A 19,232-nucleotide genomic window follows, 5' to 3' on the forward strand; every position below is an offset into this window, starting at 1 on the left:
AATATAGTAAATTCTTTCAAAGTCCTCACTACAGATATTATATGAGTGTGGACAGACATGGATGTAAACTGTAACTTGACTTTTTGGTGGAGACATACAACTGTGAGGCAGTAATTCTATGTTTTTGCTCTGTGCTCTGTTTTATACAAAAATTGACTCTTCTTAACTGGCCACTAGGGGCCACAAGTGACCAACAACTGCTTCAGTTTGAAATTTTGTTTGAGTTCAGGACAACGTATGTGGAGGTCATATTAATGTTGGCATAACTTTGCAAATCTCCACTAGCTGCATCTGGTAGTTGTGATGGCATTGCAGCAGGTGCTTCATCATCTGTTGCCTGGTGGGAATCTGCAATCTACTAAGTGAACTCTTCCCAACACATCAACACATTGGGTGATGTGTGGTGATGTCACTGTTGTTGTATATTCCTCAGGGTTGACGTGGTTCTCCTGTGTGGTGACATCTCTGAACATGGTCATAGTCAATGCACTCAGAACAGTCCTGTAGAGCTGATGTTTCACTGCTGAATCCCAGTTGGTCACATCTGTAGAAACTGTTTGGACCAATCAGACCACTCATGGTCTACTTGAGTAAAAGTATCGGGCATGAAAACAGCTGAACTAATAAAACCTGGGGGTCTCAAAATGTGCCCTACACTAGCATCATCACCACTACTATTACTGTTAATCCTTTGATACACAACATGGGTCTGAAAAGACCTGGCTGAGTCTTTATTTTCTATATCTTCATTTTCAACCTTCGATAAATTAATTTCATCACTCAGTATTCCAGGTATTCCTCAGTTAACTTGTATTTGAGCATCACAAATCTTCATTTTCATTGGGCCCCTATAGTTCAGTTGGTAGAGTGTGTGCACCATGTGTTGAGGCGGTCAATCCTCTGCAGCGGCTGCCGGTTTGATTCACACCTGCGGCACATTTGCTGCATATCACCCCCTCTCTCTCTGCTCCCTTTCCTGTCATATCTTCAGCTGTCCTATCTTAATAAAAGCAAAAAGCCCAAAAACATAATCTTTAAAAAAATCTTTATTTTCATTTGTCCTGTCTTACTCTTTGAATAAAAATCATTTTTGTACCACAACCTGTCTAATGCACAACAAGGTCTAAAAAGACCCTTATTCATTTCTTGTGTGGTTTCATGTATTGGTGAGTGATTCTTTGCTATATCTTTGAAATAAATGTATTTTATTATTTAATATTCCAGGTATTCACTGCATATCTTTTTTGATCGTTTTTGATTGAAGGTTATTTTACTTTTTGAACTTGTTGAGGTATGAAAAAGACCTTAACATGTGCCACTTGAGTAATAAACCTAGATTATTATATAGTTTAGATCATTATATACACTCAGCAAAAAACAAACAGCTGTATTTAAAGTAACTTTATTTTTTGTGACTGGTAAATATGGGTGTCAGTTTCTATAGGAAAGCTTTAAATTGGTAAGGGTCTGGAACACTTTTTCAACTCTTTTTCAAACAGAGTAGGGCAGATCAGTGTGTTGATATGCAGTGAGAGTCAGGTCAGCCAGGGACAGGAAGAGGTTAGGTTACACCAGCAGGGGCTCAGGGCTGATACAGTGGGCACAGACTTGTTAGGCTGCAACAGATTACTTGATATTGGTATCCATTGTGTTTCCTGTTTGAGGAAGGACAGAGTGTTTGTGGCTCCAGAATGACAGCTGAGCTAAGAGAACATAAGCTCACTGGTTAGTGAGACAGGTGCTGGCTGCAGCTTTGAACTGATGTAAAGCCTTTACCTGTTGCTCTACTTCCCTGGAGAGCTCCATGTCTACAGAACAACCCCCCCCCCCCTCACCAGAGGCATGGATCTCAATGATGAGCTGTCAGGTAGGATCAGGTTGAACCAGGTAAAGCAGAGGTAAACTGATCTTTGAGATTCTGGCAGGTCTTTTCACCTTCTTGAGTCCATGTATTTGTGTGTCTAAGTGAAAGTCAGGTGATATTCTAGATTTTTCTTGTTAATAAATCCCCTGTGCAGCCAAACTGACAATGGACTAATCCACTAACAAGAATTGTGCATGTATCAAAACCCAATAAATCTTCAGAGCTCCAAAACCATATCAGTGAGCCACACTGCTGAACCCTATATTCCTGCATTACCATGAACTCACATGCTGCAGTTTATTTTGAGTCAATCCCACATACACCGTCCTGCTGCCCCAAATACTCACTAGAGCAGTGTTTCCCAAACTTCTTTTCGGGGGACTCGCTTTTTAAAAATCACAAACCATCATGACCCACTTCACCACAGGATATATCAATAAATCTTGGGAGAGCTAATTTGTGTGTGATCTTTTCCACATGACCTTATTTTATCTTGACGCACGCATATACACATTAAATACTTTAAAAAAGAGAAACAAATGCATGTAGGCTGAGTTCACAGGCCATCTCATTGTTTTTATTTCCTCTGATCAAGAAAACAAACCTTTAAAAAGTTGAGACAACTAAATATTTCAAGGCAACTTATTGTAATAGATTTTTGAGTTTTGAAAACTCAAACTCAAAGTTTGACTCTTAAATCTTTGAAGTTTAGAAAAAAATGTTCAAAGTGAGCTGTTAACCTGATTTTTAATTATTTGGGTGCCTGAAAATGAAATATTTTTAATTGAAAATATTAAAATATAAACAATTATTCGCTTTCATTTCATTTTTTAGCGTTTCTAAAACTTAAAGATTCAAGTTTATCCAAAGAAGAAAAGTAAATTATTTCAACAAAATATTATTATTTAGCAAAACTAACAAAAAAAAACTTTGGAGTTTCAGTTGGGTTCAAAAGTTGCCTTAAAATTTAGATTTTTTTTCTCAACTTTCTCATTTTTACAGTATAGGACATTTTAGCCTACTTCATAAATTAGACAAAATAAATGAATTTAAGTCAGATTAACGGGCTCTAGTTTTTTCCTCTCATCAATAAAACAATATACACATTTGAACTGCTTTATAAAAAGTGTATGGCAAATATTAATCTTAAAATTTGCAGAATTTCTTCCATAGTCTTTACTTTTTTAGTGGACCCAAATAAAATTTTCTGTGACCCACCACTGGGTCACAAGCCAGTCTTTGGGAATGACTGCAGTAGTGCACCAAACGTGGAGTCACCTCTGAAAATGTTTCCTTCTGGTTTAGTGACATTTGTTAAAAACTGCAGTGACCAGCACTTTTTAGGAAGTTACTGAAACTTTTTTTTAATGACACTATATATTTGTGAGTATTTTGAACCATCGTCAGAAGGAACCAACATACTTGGAGCTGAGAGTCACAGACGGGGTCGGGAAGCCAGAAAGTACTGAGATACACAATAACACATTTTTGGTATGGGTCTTTTCATGGGAATTGTTGACAATAAGAAAAATATAGAATAACATTAGTCTAAGATTTCAAAGGGGCGACCACAGAGCCATGATCATCTATCCAAAAAACACGTGAAGTTGCCTGCAGCAGGATGGAACAGGCCCAGCAGCAACTGCCTTCCCATTGGCTAGATCCATTTGGATGCTGCCTCCAGACACAATGAACCTGAAGAATGAAACCGTTATTATTCACATTCTTCCTTCATAAAAAGTTGATTCTCCACAAGCCTGCAGACAATCAGATGCACATGCTGGTTGACAAAGACAAATATATTGAGCATGTCTCTCAGCACTTCATTGACTGTCTTTAACACAGACTCAGTGAGTCTGTATGAAGGTATGATCAGATACTGATGATTTTTCAGTGAAAGAGAAAGAGTAGATCCAAGAAGTAATCAAAGTTTTGGGGAAAAACTACATCAAACACAAAGTATGGTTCTTTTTATTAGTATTTAAACAAAATCATATGGGGTGGGATTACAAGTTGATAGATCACCAGTTAAGTAACTGAATATAATTACAAATGTCCATATATTAATCAGTATGAAATTGGCAAGCAACTTCAAGAAAAGAACGAAAACCAGACACAAAGTATGACTCTGAGAATTGTTATGCATCTTGAAAATGTCTGTAGGGCACCGCTGAAGACACAGAGGCAATATCTTTATTTCTCTCAGCTTGATTACCACAACAGCCTCTTTACTTGTCCTAAGCAATTATCTACTGCCTGGCTAAAGAAGACGAATTGCTTCATTAATCCCCAAAGGGGGAAATTCAATTTTTTCCCTCTATTATACAGTTTACACACACAGGACCCGCAGACACGCAACTGAGGGGAGTGATGTTCCAGTGACGGGGCGGCCACATAGCAGTACTCCCCAAGCAGTTAGGGGTCTGGTGCCTGGTTCAACGGCACCTCAGCAGTCCCCAGGAGGTAAAGCAGCAGCTCTCCAGCCACCGTGTACTATGGTCCATCCTGGGCTTGAACCAGCCATCCTGTGGCTCCCAAGCTGACTACTGTCCCAGGCAGAAGTGGCCTTGTATGGTGATATTGATTGTATCTTATGAGTCTCTGTTCATCATGATCTGATACTCCATGAATGAAACATCAGGTGAGGTTGTACCTCACTGATGACAGACTAATTTATGGTTGAGATGCAGTTATGGTATGGTTTAGATGCAAATAACATTTGGTTAAAACGGAAGAAACACTTGGTCATGGTGCAAATAATGCTTGTTTGAGATGCAAATAATCCCTGGTTGAAACATAAAACATGGCTGGTTGAGATGCAAATAATGCCTGGTTGAGACACAAATAACATTTGTTTAAGACGCAAATAACGCTTGGTTGAGATGTAAATAATATCTGGTTGAGCCGTAAAAAATAGCTGGTCAAGATACAAATTACACTTTTACACTTTTGAGATGCAAATAACACCTGTTTGTGATGCAAATTACACTTGGTTGAGAGGCATATAATGCCTAGTTGAGCTGCAATTATTGTCTGGTTGAGACACAAGTGATGCTTGGTTAAGACGCAAATAACACTTGGTTAAGACGCAAATAACACTTGGTTAAGATGCAAATAAAGCTCGGTTAAGACGCAAATAATACTTGGTTAAGATGCAAATAAAGCTTGGTTAAGATGCAAATAACGCTTGGTTGAAATGCAAATAAAGCTTGGTTGAGATGCAAATAAAGCTTGGTTGAGATGCAAATAAAGCTTGGTTGAGATGCAAATAACGCTTGGTTAAGATGCAAATAAAGCTTGGTTAAGATGCAAATAAAGCTTGGTTGAGATGCAAGTAATTACTGGTTGAGATGCAAATAATGCCTGGTTGAGACACAAATAACGCTTGGTTGAGATGTGAATAATATCTGGTTGAGCCGTAAAAAAAAATAGCTGGTCGAGATACAAATTACACTTCGTTGAGATGCAAATAACACCTGTTTGTGATGCAAATTACACTTGGTTGAGAGGCATATAATGCCTAGTTGAGCTGCAATTATTGTCTGGTTGAGACACAAGTGATGCTTGGTTAAGACGCAAATAACACTTGGTTAAGATGCAAATAAAGGTTAGTTAAGATGCAAATAACACTTGGTTAAGATGCAAATAAAGCTCGGTTAAGATGCAAATAAAGCTTGGTTAAGATGCAAATAAAGCTCAGTTAAGATGCAAATAAAGCTTGGTTGAGATGCAAATAATGCTTGGTTAAGATGCAAATAAAAATTGGTTAAGATGCAAATAATACTTGGTTAAGATGCAAATAAAGCTTGGTTAAGATGCAAATAAAGCTTGGTTGAGATGCAAGTAATTACTGGTTGAGATGCAAATAATGCCTGGTTGAGACACAAATAACGCTTGGTTGAGATGTAAATAATATCTGGTTGAGCCGTAAAAAAATAGCTGGTCAAGATACAAATTACACTTTTACACTTTTGAGATGCAAATAACACCTGTTTGTGATGCAAATTACACTTGGTTGAGAGGCATATAATGCCTAGTTGAGCTGCAATTATTGTCTGGTTGAGACACAAGTGATGCTTGGTTAAGACGCAAATAACACTTGGTTAAGATGCAAATAAAGGTTAGTTAAGATGCAAATAAAGGTTAGTTAAGATGCAAATAAAGGTTAGTTAAGATGCAAATAAAGCTTGGTTAAGATGCAAGTAATTACTGGTTGAGATGTAAAAAAAAATGGCTGGTTGAGATGCAAACAAGGCTTGTTTGAGGCAGATAACACATCAATGAGACACTCAATCAATGACACAAAAATAAATCTCAAATCTCTCAATTCAATGTCTGGTTGATTTACAACACATTGTTGACATGCACTTAATGCCTCTGACTTGGAAATAACATCTCATTGAGGTGTCTTTTCACACCTCTTTGACCTGTTTTTGTAGCCCCTCTTCGATGGAACCCTACATTTCTGAGGTCCATTTGGCCTGAACTGAGCTGCCAGGGTTCTCAAAAAGCATGTCTGTTTCAGTCTTTTGTCTGAAGGAAAAGGAGGAAATAAGGTTGGCCAAGCTAGCAAGATCTTTTAAATTCTTCTTACAACGCTTTTATGTCTTTAATTAACTATAATTTTTCAACTTAATTTGTTGATGATTTTAATGTGTTGCTAAATGCAGTGGTGGGGTGTATCAAAGCAGATTTACTCAAATACTATACTTTTACAGGGATGTTACAAGTATATGCATACTGGTACTTTACTTGGGTATTTCCATTTTATGCTACTTTATGTTTCTAGTCCATTACATCTCAGATGGAAGTATTTGACCTTTTACTCCACTACATTTATTTGATCCTTAATTACTTTTTACATGAAAAACATATGATATGCTTGTCTGATATAATGCAGTGCTTTAATCTAGCCAGTAATATACAAAGTATGTAAAATTGGCTCCACATTGACGAACCACAACATTAAAATCCTGTTACATGTATTTGTTAGTGATAAAAACAGAATAATATAACACTATGAATGAAGCCATTCTGCATTGTCAGTACTTTTATTTTTGTTACTTTACTACATTTTGCTGATAATATTAATGTACTTTTACTGAAGTAAAAAGCATTTACTTTGACTTTTACTTGAAATACAGTAGGCCTACAGTATTTCTGAGACTTCCACCACTGGTCATGTTACCTGGGTTTACAAAAGTGCTCTAGAGAGATGATGACGACGCAGGGTCAGGCTGCACGTTCCTCATGACAACGCCTTCTTTTAGCGTTTTATTTTGGAGGGTTCGACCGGAAGTCTCCTTGTTGTCATGCCAGGATAGTTGACAGCGGCACTTGAAGCCTTCACTGACTGCCACGTCGAGCTCCTTGAGCTACAGCAGGATTTTAACTTACTGTACTTTCTGCTGGAACGACTCTGCCGCCTGGGACTGTGGAGATACACTGAAGAACCTGCCAGAACAAGTTTATCAGCGTGGAACTGTCCTCAACTCTCCGGACTGTCTGTAAGAGAACTCTCAGTGCAGTCTTATTGAACGGTCAGCAGAATGTAGTCAGTGTTGAAGTTCCTACAGGCTGAGTAGCTTTACCGGATACAGGAGCGAATGTTCACCAACTTCCTCAGCAGCTTGTTGTAATGTGGGACAGAGACAGTGTGAAGACATGTGGCTAACTCACTAACATATGCGTCCTGTACGTCACTGTATATTGCTAGCTCTAGCTAACTCTGTACCTAACTACGAGCCGGCTGCTGAACTCACTGTTGTGTAGTGTACTGTAGCATAGTGTAGTGTAGTGCTGGTACTAGTGCTGCGGTGTGTTGTGTGTGTGTTAGCGTTTGGACAAAGTGCTGCTGGGCCGCTGTTGTTACAGTTTGCCCTGAAACTGTTTGTTAAGTAAACTTCAGATATTTGTCTTCTTGGATTTTGGTTTACACTACAGGACTTGTTTATTGACTTGTCAGTTGTATTTCAGGTGACACAGGTCAGGCGAAACTGAAAATACTACAGCTCAGACACTACCTATGACAAATGTATGTGTACTTAGACTCACAGAGCTGGTGTAGTGTTTTAGATAGTTAAAGTTTTGGTTATGCCCTCTAAATCAGGGGTTCTCAACCTAGGGGTCGGGACCCCGAAGGGGGTCGCAAGATCATTTCTGGGGTCACCAGGGGCAGATTTTGTAGGTCAGTAGTTCTTGTACTGGGGGATTTAATTAAATGTCTCACTGGATAAAAAATATAATATAGTAAAATAAGGGTTCACTAGAGCGTCTCTCATTGGTATATCTGATTGTAGTACTGTCAGTGGTAGGTCAGAGTCTCTGGGGCTTCTACCACAGTGAGGAACCGATTTTACACAACAGTTTGGAGTTTTATGGTGTTCTAAATGAAAATATTAGTTTACTGGTTAATTGATTAATTTAGAGTAGATACTGTTTTGACCATTGTTAGTTTAATATGCAAGAAATGAACGACAGAATGATTAAATCCCTCCCAGAAGGCCTACATGTCTCTACATCTCTCTCATCCAGTGGGATCAGGATGATCCTGGTATTTAGCATCAAATTATTGTAATTCCACCTAGGGGTTTTGAAATACCCCAAAGCAACATTTGATCTGGATTCTAGGTAGGATTGGATTACCAAATACATATCCTAATTTTACAGGATCAGGATCACATCTCCTAGTTTTGAAATACCCACAATTGAGATTTAATCCTATCCAGATAATTCTGGTCTAGATTAAAAGTTTTGCAATACTGGGCCCAGGTGATTATGGACAATAAGTAAGGGATACTCAACAAAAGGGCTGCACGGTTTGGTAAAAAAAAAAAAAAAAAAAAGTCATATTGCGATTATTTTGACTGAAATTGCTATTAGTGGACATGATCAGGTTTGCATTACAATTGAAAACTGAAAAAAAGACCTCGTGATGATGTGATATTTATTGAGGTCTGTACCAAACAGACATGCTTTCTTTCATCTGGAGAACAAGATTTTTACTCCAGGATATCTCTGCAGCACTACAGTACCTTATTATAATGCTGTTTTCTCACATATTTTTACTTTTTCAATTTGGTTCTGGTTCTGCCATTTGGGTGTAACACTTGGCCATATTGCAATTTTATTGCTATGCAATTAGTTGCACAGCCCTAATCAGCAAGTAGGTGTGGATTAAATGGCTTGAAGGCATGATTTGGAGGCGAAGAACCACCCAACACAAAGCAGAAGGAGGTTGCCTCTGTGAAGTGACTTCAAATAGTTTAATGCACACCTATAACTGATTATCCCACTTTTACCACGCTCATTTGCCAACAATATGGAATAAAAGCATTTTCAGAATTTGTGGTGAAACTTCTGCCCACAAAATCTAAAGTTATGAACCAACAGCTTACCGTTGTCATGATGAGGAATAATTCTAGTCCCTTTTACAACCAAGTTCAGCTGGCTTGCTGTATTTAACAGTTAACAGTGGCTCCTAACTAGAAGCAATGCGAGTGAACAAGTGTCCACATATATGAGTGCTGTCAAAGCAGCACTAAATTAGCTGTCTGAGTTATTTATTCATAACATGGGTAATTTTCTTAAATCAGCCCTGTTTCTGTATAGATGGAGGACAGTTTACTTACTTGTAATCTCCCAAAAGTTCCCTTTTTTCCTTCCTAATCCCATCCTTTTTGAGGATATTCCTATAAAAAGGCTCCTGAGGATCATATAAAAGGTGCTGCTTCTTCTCAGCCTTGTTAATTAGTCTCTCATCCTCCCTTTGACTGCTTTGATGAGGGGAAACAGAAACATCACCTCACATCTATTTTAACGTCTCATAAACACAGTAAATATGACCCCATTTGAACGCAACATGAGAGCCAGGAAGCAGCTATCAGCGACGTCAGCCCCTTAAAGACATTCAACATATGGGACAAGCTCTCTGTGCAGAAGCCACCTCACTTATGGTTAAAACTACAGTATAAATCAACACAAATATTAAAATAACCAACATAAACCACCATGTTAGGAGCAAACAGCCACTAACAGAAAGTAACATGCTTTTCATAACATTAAAGAACAAACTTAATTAACTACTCAGCAAGCATGACGGGAAATGAGGGCTGTACCAGTGCTGATATAATTAATCTTAGTATAGATATTATTGAATGTCTTTATGCAAGTCAAAGCAGTTATCTTCCTGTGTGAGTTTGGTAGCTTTCATGTGTTATGCAGTAATGGTGGGGGTGGAGGTCCTGAGCACCAGCCTGGTTATTAAAGGTCATAAAAGGTTGAGAAGCATTGCTCTAAGCAGCTATTGGTTTCCCTTCCCTCTCTATGTTTCATTATCATCAGACACGTGAAACTGTGAGACCTGGATGTTGGGGTGGGGCAACAGCCAGATTCAAACATGGATCATGGTTGTGCCTGTGTGTCGTAGTTAGGGCTGGGCAATATATTGATATTAGATTTGAATATTGTTCTATGGTAATATGTCCTTAGTGTTGCCTTTTCCTACTTTTAAAGGTTGAATTACAGTGATGTGACATCATTTTCTGAATTTAGCAGTCTGGTCCAGCTGTTCTATTATTTGCCTTTACCCACTTAGTCATTATATCCACATTATTGGAGTTTATTGATCAAAAATCTAATCTAATTGTTCTAATATTTTGTGGAACCACCGATAGCCATCCCTACAATATATTTGCAACATCGATATGGAGGTGATATTTGATTTTGTCCATATCACCCAGCCCTAGTAGGATGTGCTGGGGGCAAAGAGGTGAGGTCAGGCTCCTTCCAGTGGACCAACATGGGATCTAACTTGGAAATATTAATTGTAGCCCAAATAATTTTTTAATCCATTTGATGTCTATTTTGTCAGTTTAAAAGATAATTTTACAAGTCCAGAAAGTTGTTGTTTGTCATAAGACTGTTGAAATATCAGACTGGGAAGATACATATTTAGAAAGACTACACACCCAGAAGTCACGTACATGATGTCATGACTTTCTTCCTCCATAAGCTAACATTAGCAACTAAGGTGATGACACCTGTGTGTAAAATACTTCAGGTAAGACAGCATTACAACGGACAGTGAGATTGGTATTACAGACGTATATACTGCGGGATGAGACGTAAAACCAGTGAAAAACTGAGACTTTCTTGACTTGTTTAATTGTTTTCATTTGACAAACAACATATGTGTAATTTGTGGCACAGTTCAAGCAAAATCAAAAAATAATTTCTCTTTTGCCATAGACTACTATTCATATTTTTTCCAAAGTAAGGTGCCATGGGGCACACCGGAAGGGACATGGCTCGTAATATGAGAGTTAAAGGTAGAATATGCAGGATTATTGGACAGTTGCCTTCTCCTTCTCAGCTCAACTCACTACTGCCAAACAGGCTGAGGCCCAGAAATGTCCCCAACACAGCAAAATATGCAAAAGTAAGAAAATCCAGAAGGCAGGCTCTGTGCAGATACAGACATCACCACACACTGAGACTGGGTGTAACAAGTGATAATTCAGATGGATTATTATACGAGATTTTTGATGGATAATCCTGCATAGTGTGTCTTTACTGAATGAATGATACTGACACTGTCAGTGTTTTTTTGGCAGTAGTGTAGCTATGGGCCAACATATTTGGATGCTGATAATTTTAAATTGGCCAATAGTATCAGCCAGGCAGCTTCAGCAGTTTCATCAGATCATATGTCAGACAGAAAAACTGCATTATCAAAGAGGAACAGAGCCCCACCACATCCCAACCTTCCCACTAAAAGACACTACAAACTACAGACACACTGTTCATTGACACTCTGTCCTCTACTTATTACTTCCTATTATTCAAATAATCTGTTGATTATTTTATCGATTAACCAATTAATTGTTTTGTCCATAAAATGTCAGAAAATGGTGATAAATGTCAATCAATGTTTCCCAGAATCCAAGACGATGTCCTCAAATGTCTTGTTTTGTCCACAACTCAAAGATATTCAGTTTACTGTCAGAGAGGAGTAAAAGAAACCAGAAAATATTCACATTTAAGAAACTGAAATCAGAGATTTTTTTTTCTTGAGAAGTTGCTCAAAACGATTATCAGAATAGTTGACAATTAATTTAGTAAGTGATTAAAAATTGGTTACTTGATTAATCATTGCAGCTCTAATATGTTTGTAATATGTAGGCCTCATCATCTTTATGTTTCATGTGCTGTAATGCTGCCAGAGCTTTATGCAATGTTTCGCTGTGGATATAAAGCTGTGACTGATGTGGGCAAAAACACATATGGTATTGTTTGATATACTTAAAATCTTTATGTTTTTGTAATCGCAAATAATTAGTTAAGTTAATGTTATCAATAATTGATTAAGAAAAGAGTTTACAGTCCTACCTCCTATACCAGTGTGAAACAGCTGCTAGTGTTAATGAGGCCACTAGATGGTGGTTTAACACCACACTGCACTGCAGATGAGTTCACTGTACTAACCCTGCTGCCAGGAGGAGGAGTGTTTCTCTCAGCTTAGGAGGAGAAATGAACACTTTTGTAGAGCGTTTAATGTTGAGTTTTGCAGTCTATAAACTACTTGTCACTGCAAGGAGCTAAAATGTATTAGACAGGGCTGGGTCCTGAAACTAAGGGCTTTTTGGTAATGACTGAAAAGTGTTTGAAATGCAGCGTATCAAAAACTGTTTTGCTGAAAATTGGCAGTATGTATAAAGCTTGTGATCTTAAGTGCAACAAAATTTCCAGGAATGGCGTATTTTAGCTCATAGGTTTGTTGTAATTAAGACAAGGCATAAGCGTTCCTAAGTGTTAAGGCTTTGTTTCAAATCCCAACTAATCAGAGAGATCAGCAGGGGTCTGCTCAGTCTGTGAGGACTGTCACGACCAGCAGAGGCAGCAGCTGCACACCTGTGTGAGGAGAAGTTGGATCAAAGAAGACAAGAAGTCTAAACCAGATTGGATTCAATCTGAAAACAAGCAAACGCTCATGTTAATGTTTTTCATCCCACTGTTCACATTAAACACATGTATATAGGAGAGTGTTGTCACCATACTGGAATTTTTCATTTCGACACCTTGAAAAATATTGATATTCACAAGTTAAGTGACTAAGTGAAAGGAAGCAGGATCATGTGGCTAATGTTGGGATGATATTTTTATACAGAATATTTTATACATAATATATAATATATAGTCTGCATAAACACACAAAGATGTGTAATGTAACTGTAGTATTTTACAATAAAATAATAACTGTTATTCAAAATGATGTCAGGGCAGTGGAACAGCTTTCACTGATATGTTTAATAATTATAAATAACTAAAAAAAACAAAAAACAAAACTATATAAATATTAAACTTGAATTAAGAAAAAGAGTCACATCTACCCTAAATGTTGCCCATAAAGCTTAAAATGTAATAATCAATAATCATAATCCTCCTCCTCCTCATGAGCTCTTGGTATCCCTGAGCTTGATCTATGACTCATTCACAAGACTTTTTAGAAAAGGAATTCTCTGTATCAGAGAGTATTATTGTTACATCTGTGCAGTCTGCACTTGTTACTTGCTTCAGGAACTAGCTAGTGAGTCAGTGTCTAACGTTAGCAAGCCTGTCCCTGTCCCCAACCACAACGCTTAAAGCAAGCAGAGCAGTTTTTTGTTAGACGTTGTGCAGGTCTTAGATGAAAATATAAAGAATGTCATCTTTTTTCTTTCCATATTGTATGATGCACCACAACACAACAGAAACACAACATGTTGATCTATACATGATTAAGGGACATTATTCTAACCTTAAATGTCAAGTTCATTTCTGAATATCTCTAGAGTTATTTAATATTAAAAAAAACAAACGAATGAAATCAGTAATTCCTCATCAGTCAAGTGGTGTCAAGTATTATGGTATGGGAAACTCTGACCTTAAGTGTGCTATGTGTATTTCTTCTTGATTTGTCTAACTGTTGAAGCCCCATATTAAACTGTGGAATACATCTTTGTGCACAGGAAAACTGAGGATTTTATCCTCCATCATTATGTTGGAATCACATTATGAAGGATCTTTTAATGTCCATCATGAACAGGAGGAATAATTACAGCGAGCAAAATCTGTTTTAATGTTCATATAGACACGTGACCACAAAAACTGTCAACTTGTCTTTTAGTTTACTTTGTTTTATTATTATCTTTCACTATTCAGAAACACATGTTGATGTATAGATACATGTGTGAGTTTTGGACCATGGGGTTAAGATTATTTCCTTTCTTTTAATGCAACATTGACCTTCTCTTCACCATATCATTATTATCTAGATTTGCCAATTTACTGAGAGCCTTTGTAACATTTTTTTTTAAATGTAATGAACCTGTTGGTATATGTTTGTATGGCAGCTTACAGTTCACTTGTCATGAGGAATCTCTCAGCTGCCCCAGAGTATGAAACTTCTCCTTTTACTCCTTTTACCTGGGTGTAATTTTGTGAATAAAACATAATTTGGGGTGTTGAATATGCAATCAATGATATCAGGTGAAAGGTAGGGGTGCAACGGATCAAAAAACTCACGGTTCGGATCGTATCACGGGTTTGAGTCACAAATCGGATCATTTTTCGGATCAGCAAAAAAGAAGAAAAGTGGTGGCATTAGGGTTAAATTATTTTAAAAATGCACTTGTCTTTGATCTTTGTCTGTCTGTAATTATCACCATAGTTATGTAATGTAATAATAATGATAATAGTAATGATAATGGTAATAATATTAAAAACTTCAAACTTATACAGTGCTGTACTATGTATATACTATACATATATTAGATCATTATACACTGTACAGTATAATACACAACTACGCTCTGTAGTCTGGCTCAATGTCCCGCCTACAGCAGCACATCTGATTGGTTAGAAGTCATGATCAATCAATCAATCAGCAGACACACTGTGTCACAGACGGGGCGAGACAGAGCTGCACCAGTGAGCCGAGAGGAGCTGTGTAGAAGTTAAGACAGCTGATATCACCAAAGTTTCAATGAACATCACAGTTTTATGATCTGTTTCTTTGGTGATAGCATAGTTACATCAGTGAAAAAAGTTATGGTCTGGATTTCACTCAAGGCGATGTGACGGCTTTTAAATCAGTCACTCTTCACAGAGATGAGCTGCACACAGCAGCATCTGTCCTGTCTGTTCACTGTAACTCTGCATTTAGATGTCAGGTATTATAACTTATACAAAAGTAACAGTGACAGTAAAACAATGATGCTCACATGTGGTCCGTGGATCACATGCGTGCCAAACCGTAGAGGGCGATCTGTACAGGACACGGATCAACTGCGATCCGTTGCACCCCTGACAGGTGACATTCATCAGGCTGATTTACAAGAAGTTTGTCCAGTTAAAGGGACATTTCACTCTTGTAGTGCTATTCATGTCTAAATATATTTGGTTTAAATTGCTGTAGGAGGTTTGGAGATATCAACAATAGAGATGCCTGCCTTCTCTCCAATATGACTGGCCTAAATGGCATTCAACTTCTGGTGCTCAAAGCACCAACAAATACAATTAAATAAACTCCACAGCAGTGTCTCTTCCCAGAAATCATGACCTAGTTACTCAAAATCATCCACACACCTTTTCAGGCAGCAACTGTTTTCTGTCTTTCAGACAACAGTCACCACCTGTACATGTTAGCTAGCTCAGTGATGCTAACTTTGCAGCTCGGCCAACAAGGACGTCATAAATGTTTACATTCTGCACTGTCACGAGTACTAGCTTCTTGTCCATGAGTAGATGCATGCTTCCTTTTGCGCTGTGATACAGTTGACAGCCGTAGTTCAGGAGAAAGAAAAAAGTTAGAGTGCCATCTAGTTCTGTTATAGTGGAGAGAAAGCAGACATCTCTATTTCTATCTTCAAAAGTCAGACCAAAATGATCTAGATGGATAGACAGCACTACAGATAAGAGGGAAAATATCTACTTTTGATTTTGGGAAGTCCTGAACACTCACACAAACAAAACTAGCTGAATAAAATACATGATGTTTTGGAGAAGAATACAAAAATGTTCCTGCATGAGGTAAATTGAAGCATAGCTGTGTCCAACATGACTGTAGAGCTGACTCAGAGTGTGTTTGTGTCTCTGTCAGGTTCCTGTGAGCACAGCGAAGAGCGAGTGGTCGTGGAGGCATCATGAGGCAGCTCAAAGGCAAACCCAAGAAAGAAACCTCCAAGGACAAGAAGGAGCGTAAGCAGGCCATGCAGGAAGCGCGACAGCAGGTGGCCACCGTCGTCCTGCCCACGCTGGCTGTGGTGGTGCTGCTCATCGTCGTCTTCGTGTACGTGGCCACCAGGCCCGGCGCTATCGAGTAGATGGTGAAGTTACACTAAAAAAAAAAAAGACATGAACTCCCTCATGACTGGGGTTTGACAAAGTGACAGTGGCTATACCCAAAGGATTACCCCCCTACCATGTGACACCCATCCCCCTGCAGGCTGACAGGCCCACCTACCATTAGTCTTAATGAAAGCCTCCTCCAAAGTGTGTTTCTTTGCTTTAAGCAGGATTCAAGCTGCAGACAGAAGAAATCAACCTGATCGCAGTCACAGTTGCTCCGCCGTGCCTTCATTTGAATGAAGATGACATCCATTCCATCCCGTTCATGTCAGAGCAGCAGATGGATTCACGTTGATGTCTTACAAATGATGCAATATAACGCATACCAAAGGACTTGTGCACAGCTCGCCAAGCTCGTCCACAGGTGTTACAAATGAATGGTCAAAAACACATTTTCCTATTATGACTCAATGCTTTTGTAAGATTTGACATTGATGCAACATGAGCCGGGTCTCACACATGTACCACTCTTCAGACAGCGCTCACACCTATCAGTATGGATGATATTTTTGAAAAGTGTTTAAAGGAAGAAGAAGTATTCAGTGTGCTCCTGCTGTGTGTGAACAGCTGAATGCAACTCTAAAATATCTTCTTGAATGTAACTGTAGAATGTGTTCTCTTCAGTCCAGTATGCTCAAACACACCTGCATTTTTTCATGTCTAATGTGAATGTTATCCTGTTTGTTTCCATTAAGTTATTGACAACCATACCTTTGAGTCACTCGTGACATCTGTGCAGATGTAATAAGGTGCCTTAACTGATTTGCAACTGTAGTATTTCAGTTCAATAAATGAATTTTCTAAACTAGTTCTGATGAATGCACGTTTATCTTTATTTTTTCTTTATTGCAGTACCATCAAGCGTTTATCTCTGCATGTGTCTGAGTCATGAGAAACTTATCAGGGAGTGTCTGAGTGCACCGACCTTTAGTCTGGTTCTGATGGCCTGAATTTTTATTTGTTATATGTCCCTTATTCAGTCACATTCATGTGGATATTGTAGATGGTGGAGATTAACTGGCATCAGAAGTGTTCAGACAGCACACACAGGGAGCCTCATTTATAGAAATGTGCTTAGATTTGTACTTGAACGTAGTATCTTTTACGAATTGAACTTTACCACACCACCGGAAATGCTTTTAAGACTGAGCGTAAAAAACTTTAAGCACCTGAGATCTATAAATCTCAACTTAATAACTCACAATCAGTGATTTCTCATTATATTATGAAGTACAGATGAAGGTTTTGTCAGGAACACTGTAAAACAGTGTTTCCCAACCCTGGTCCTCAAGGCACACTGCCCTGCATGTTTTAGATGTTTCTGCTCCAACACACCTGATTCAAATGATCAGGTTGTTGTCAGGCTTCTGCAGAGGCTTGATGATGAGCTGACCATTTGAATCAGGTGTGTTGGAGCAGAAACATCTAAAACATGCAGGACAGTGAGCTCTGAGGACCAGGGTTGGGAAACACTGCTGTAAAAAAAAAAAAAAAAAAAAAAGTTGAAAACTCAAGGCAACTATCTTTACCAAATTGTTGAGTCTTAAGTCAAACTCAAATTCTTACGTTTTGAAATGCGCTCAAAAAAGTTTTTCTAACATACAATCTTTTCATCAAGTTTTCTTCTTTAGATAAACTTTAGCTTGAGTTTTAGAAACCCATTCTGTATTTCAAAAATTGTTCACCAGATTTATCATTATTTTGGTGCTTGAAAATCTGTGTCAAACTCAAATTCTTAAATTTTGAAATGAACTTTGAACAACTTTTAAAAAGGTTTGTCCAACCTATGATCTTTTATTGACATAATTTACTTTTGTTCTTAGATAATCGTGAATTTTTGAGTTTTGGGAACAAACTGTTTTGTCTCTAAAATTGTTGAGTGAACTTGTTAAAGTGAATAATGGTCAATAATATTTTCAGTTGCGTTTCATTTTCAAGCACCAAAAAAACTGAGCTTATTTCAAAACTTAAGAATTTGAGTTTGACTTAAAACTCAAAACTTTAGTGGAAATGGTTTGGAAATCACCTCGACATAATCAGCAGGGAAATCACTTAAATCTTTATAAATAAATTATATAAAGTATTTTATAAATTTTTATAAATATCTACTTATACTTGGTTTTCTTCTTGAGTCATACTTTTCCTCCAAGCTCATTGGTTTACGCTGAAGGTGTAGATCTTTAGAAATGTCTCACAAATATGTAGTTTCAGTTTAAAAAAAAAATGCTGGTCACTGTAGTTTTCATCAAACATTACATAATGGGGGCACATATTGCATTTTATGGAGACTATTTTTATCAGCAGATTAATCCACATTTGATGCTCTAGTGAGTATTTGGGGCAGCAGAACAGTGTATGAGGGATTGATTGACAGTGTGTGTCTTCATGAGAGGGTTGGGCGATATGTTAAAACGCTCCAACCCACCACTCATCATCCAGTGACTGACAATATTTTAGTGGGTTCTTGTTAAGGGGGTAAAAAAAAGTCCCCCTCAGAACCTTCCTCCCATTCACCCGAGTCTCAGCTGGGAGAGTGTGTGTATGTATTATGTATACTTTGTTTGTTTCATCCAAAAAATAAACAAAGTAAACTTAACTGCACCGTACGTGAAGATATTCTGGCTCTACAGGCCGTTTCTCACTCGTCCTCCAGCTCGGTGTGTGTCCTGTGGAGCTTGATGGTGCTTTGTTGAGCAGCAGCTCTCACACTGCAGACCATTAAAGTAGCAAAATAAAATGATTAAAAAAAAATGTTCAAAAAACAACAGGAAATTAAGTCAATGGGCAAAAGCTGCTATATTTGTCCAAATACGCAACACTCATTAATTGTAATGAAGGAGCAGCTTTGAATACACAATCCATCCATCCATCCAAAGAAAACCTGCTATTTTTGTTCCAGCTGGGAACCAATTTTTTTAAATGCTCTGAATGGTGTGAAATTAGGCATGTGAACTGGAACTGGGACAGGTTCATGTCGGTG

At 38.0% G+C, this 19,232-nt stretch overlaps 1 protein-coding gene across 1 annotated transcript; it reads left to right on the plus strand.

The window, feature by feature from the left end:
- The first annotated feature begins 7,164 nt into the window (after positions 1–7,164).
- smco4 (single-pass membrane protein with coiled-coil domains 4) lies at positions 7,165–17,060 on the plus strand. Its single transcript, XM_084716771.1, has 2 exons — positions 7,165–7,371; positions 16,005–17,060. Exon 2 carries the CDS (start codon positions 16,048–16,050, stop codon positions 16,225–16,227), a length of 180 nt encoding a protein of 59 aa, XP_084572897.1. The 5' UTR covers positions 7,165–7,371; positions 16,005–16,047; the 3' UTR covers positions 16,228–17,060.
- Positions 17,061–19,232: the final 2,172 nt, after the last annotated feature.

Source organism: Lutjanus erythropterus, chromosome 4, assembly GCF_056507025.1.
Source record: "Lutjanus erythropterus isolate fLutEry1 chromosome 4, fLutEry1.hap2, whole genome shotgun sequence".
NCBI classification, from domain to species: domain Eukaryota; kingdom Metazoa; phylum Chordata; class Actinopteri; order Lutjaniformes; family Lutjanidae; genus Lutjanus; species Lutjanus erythropterus.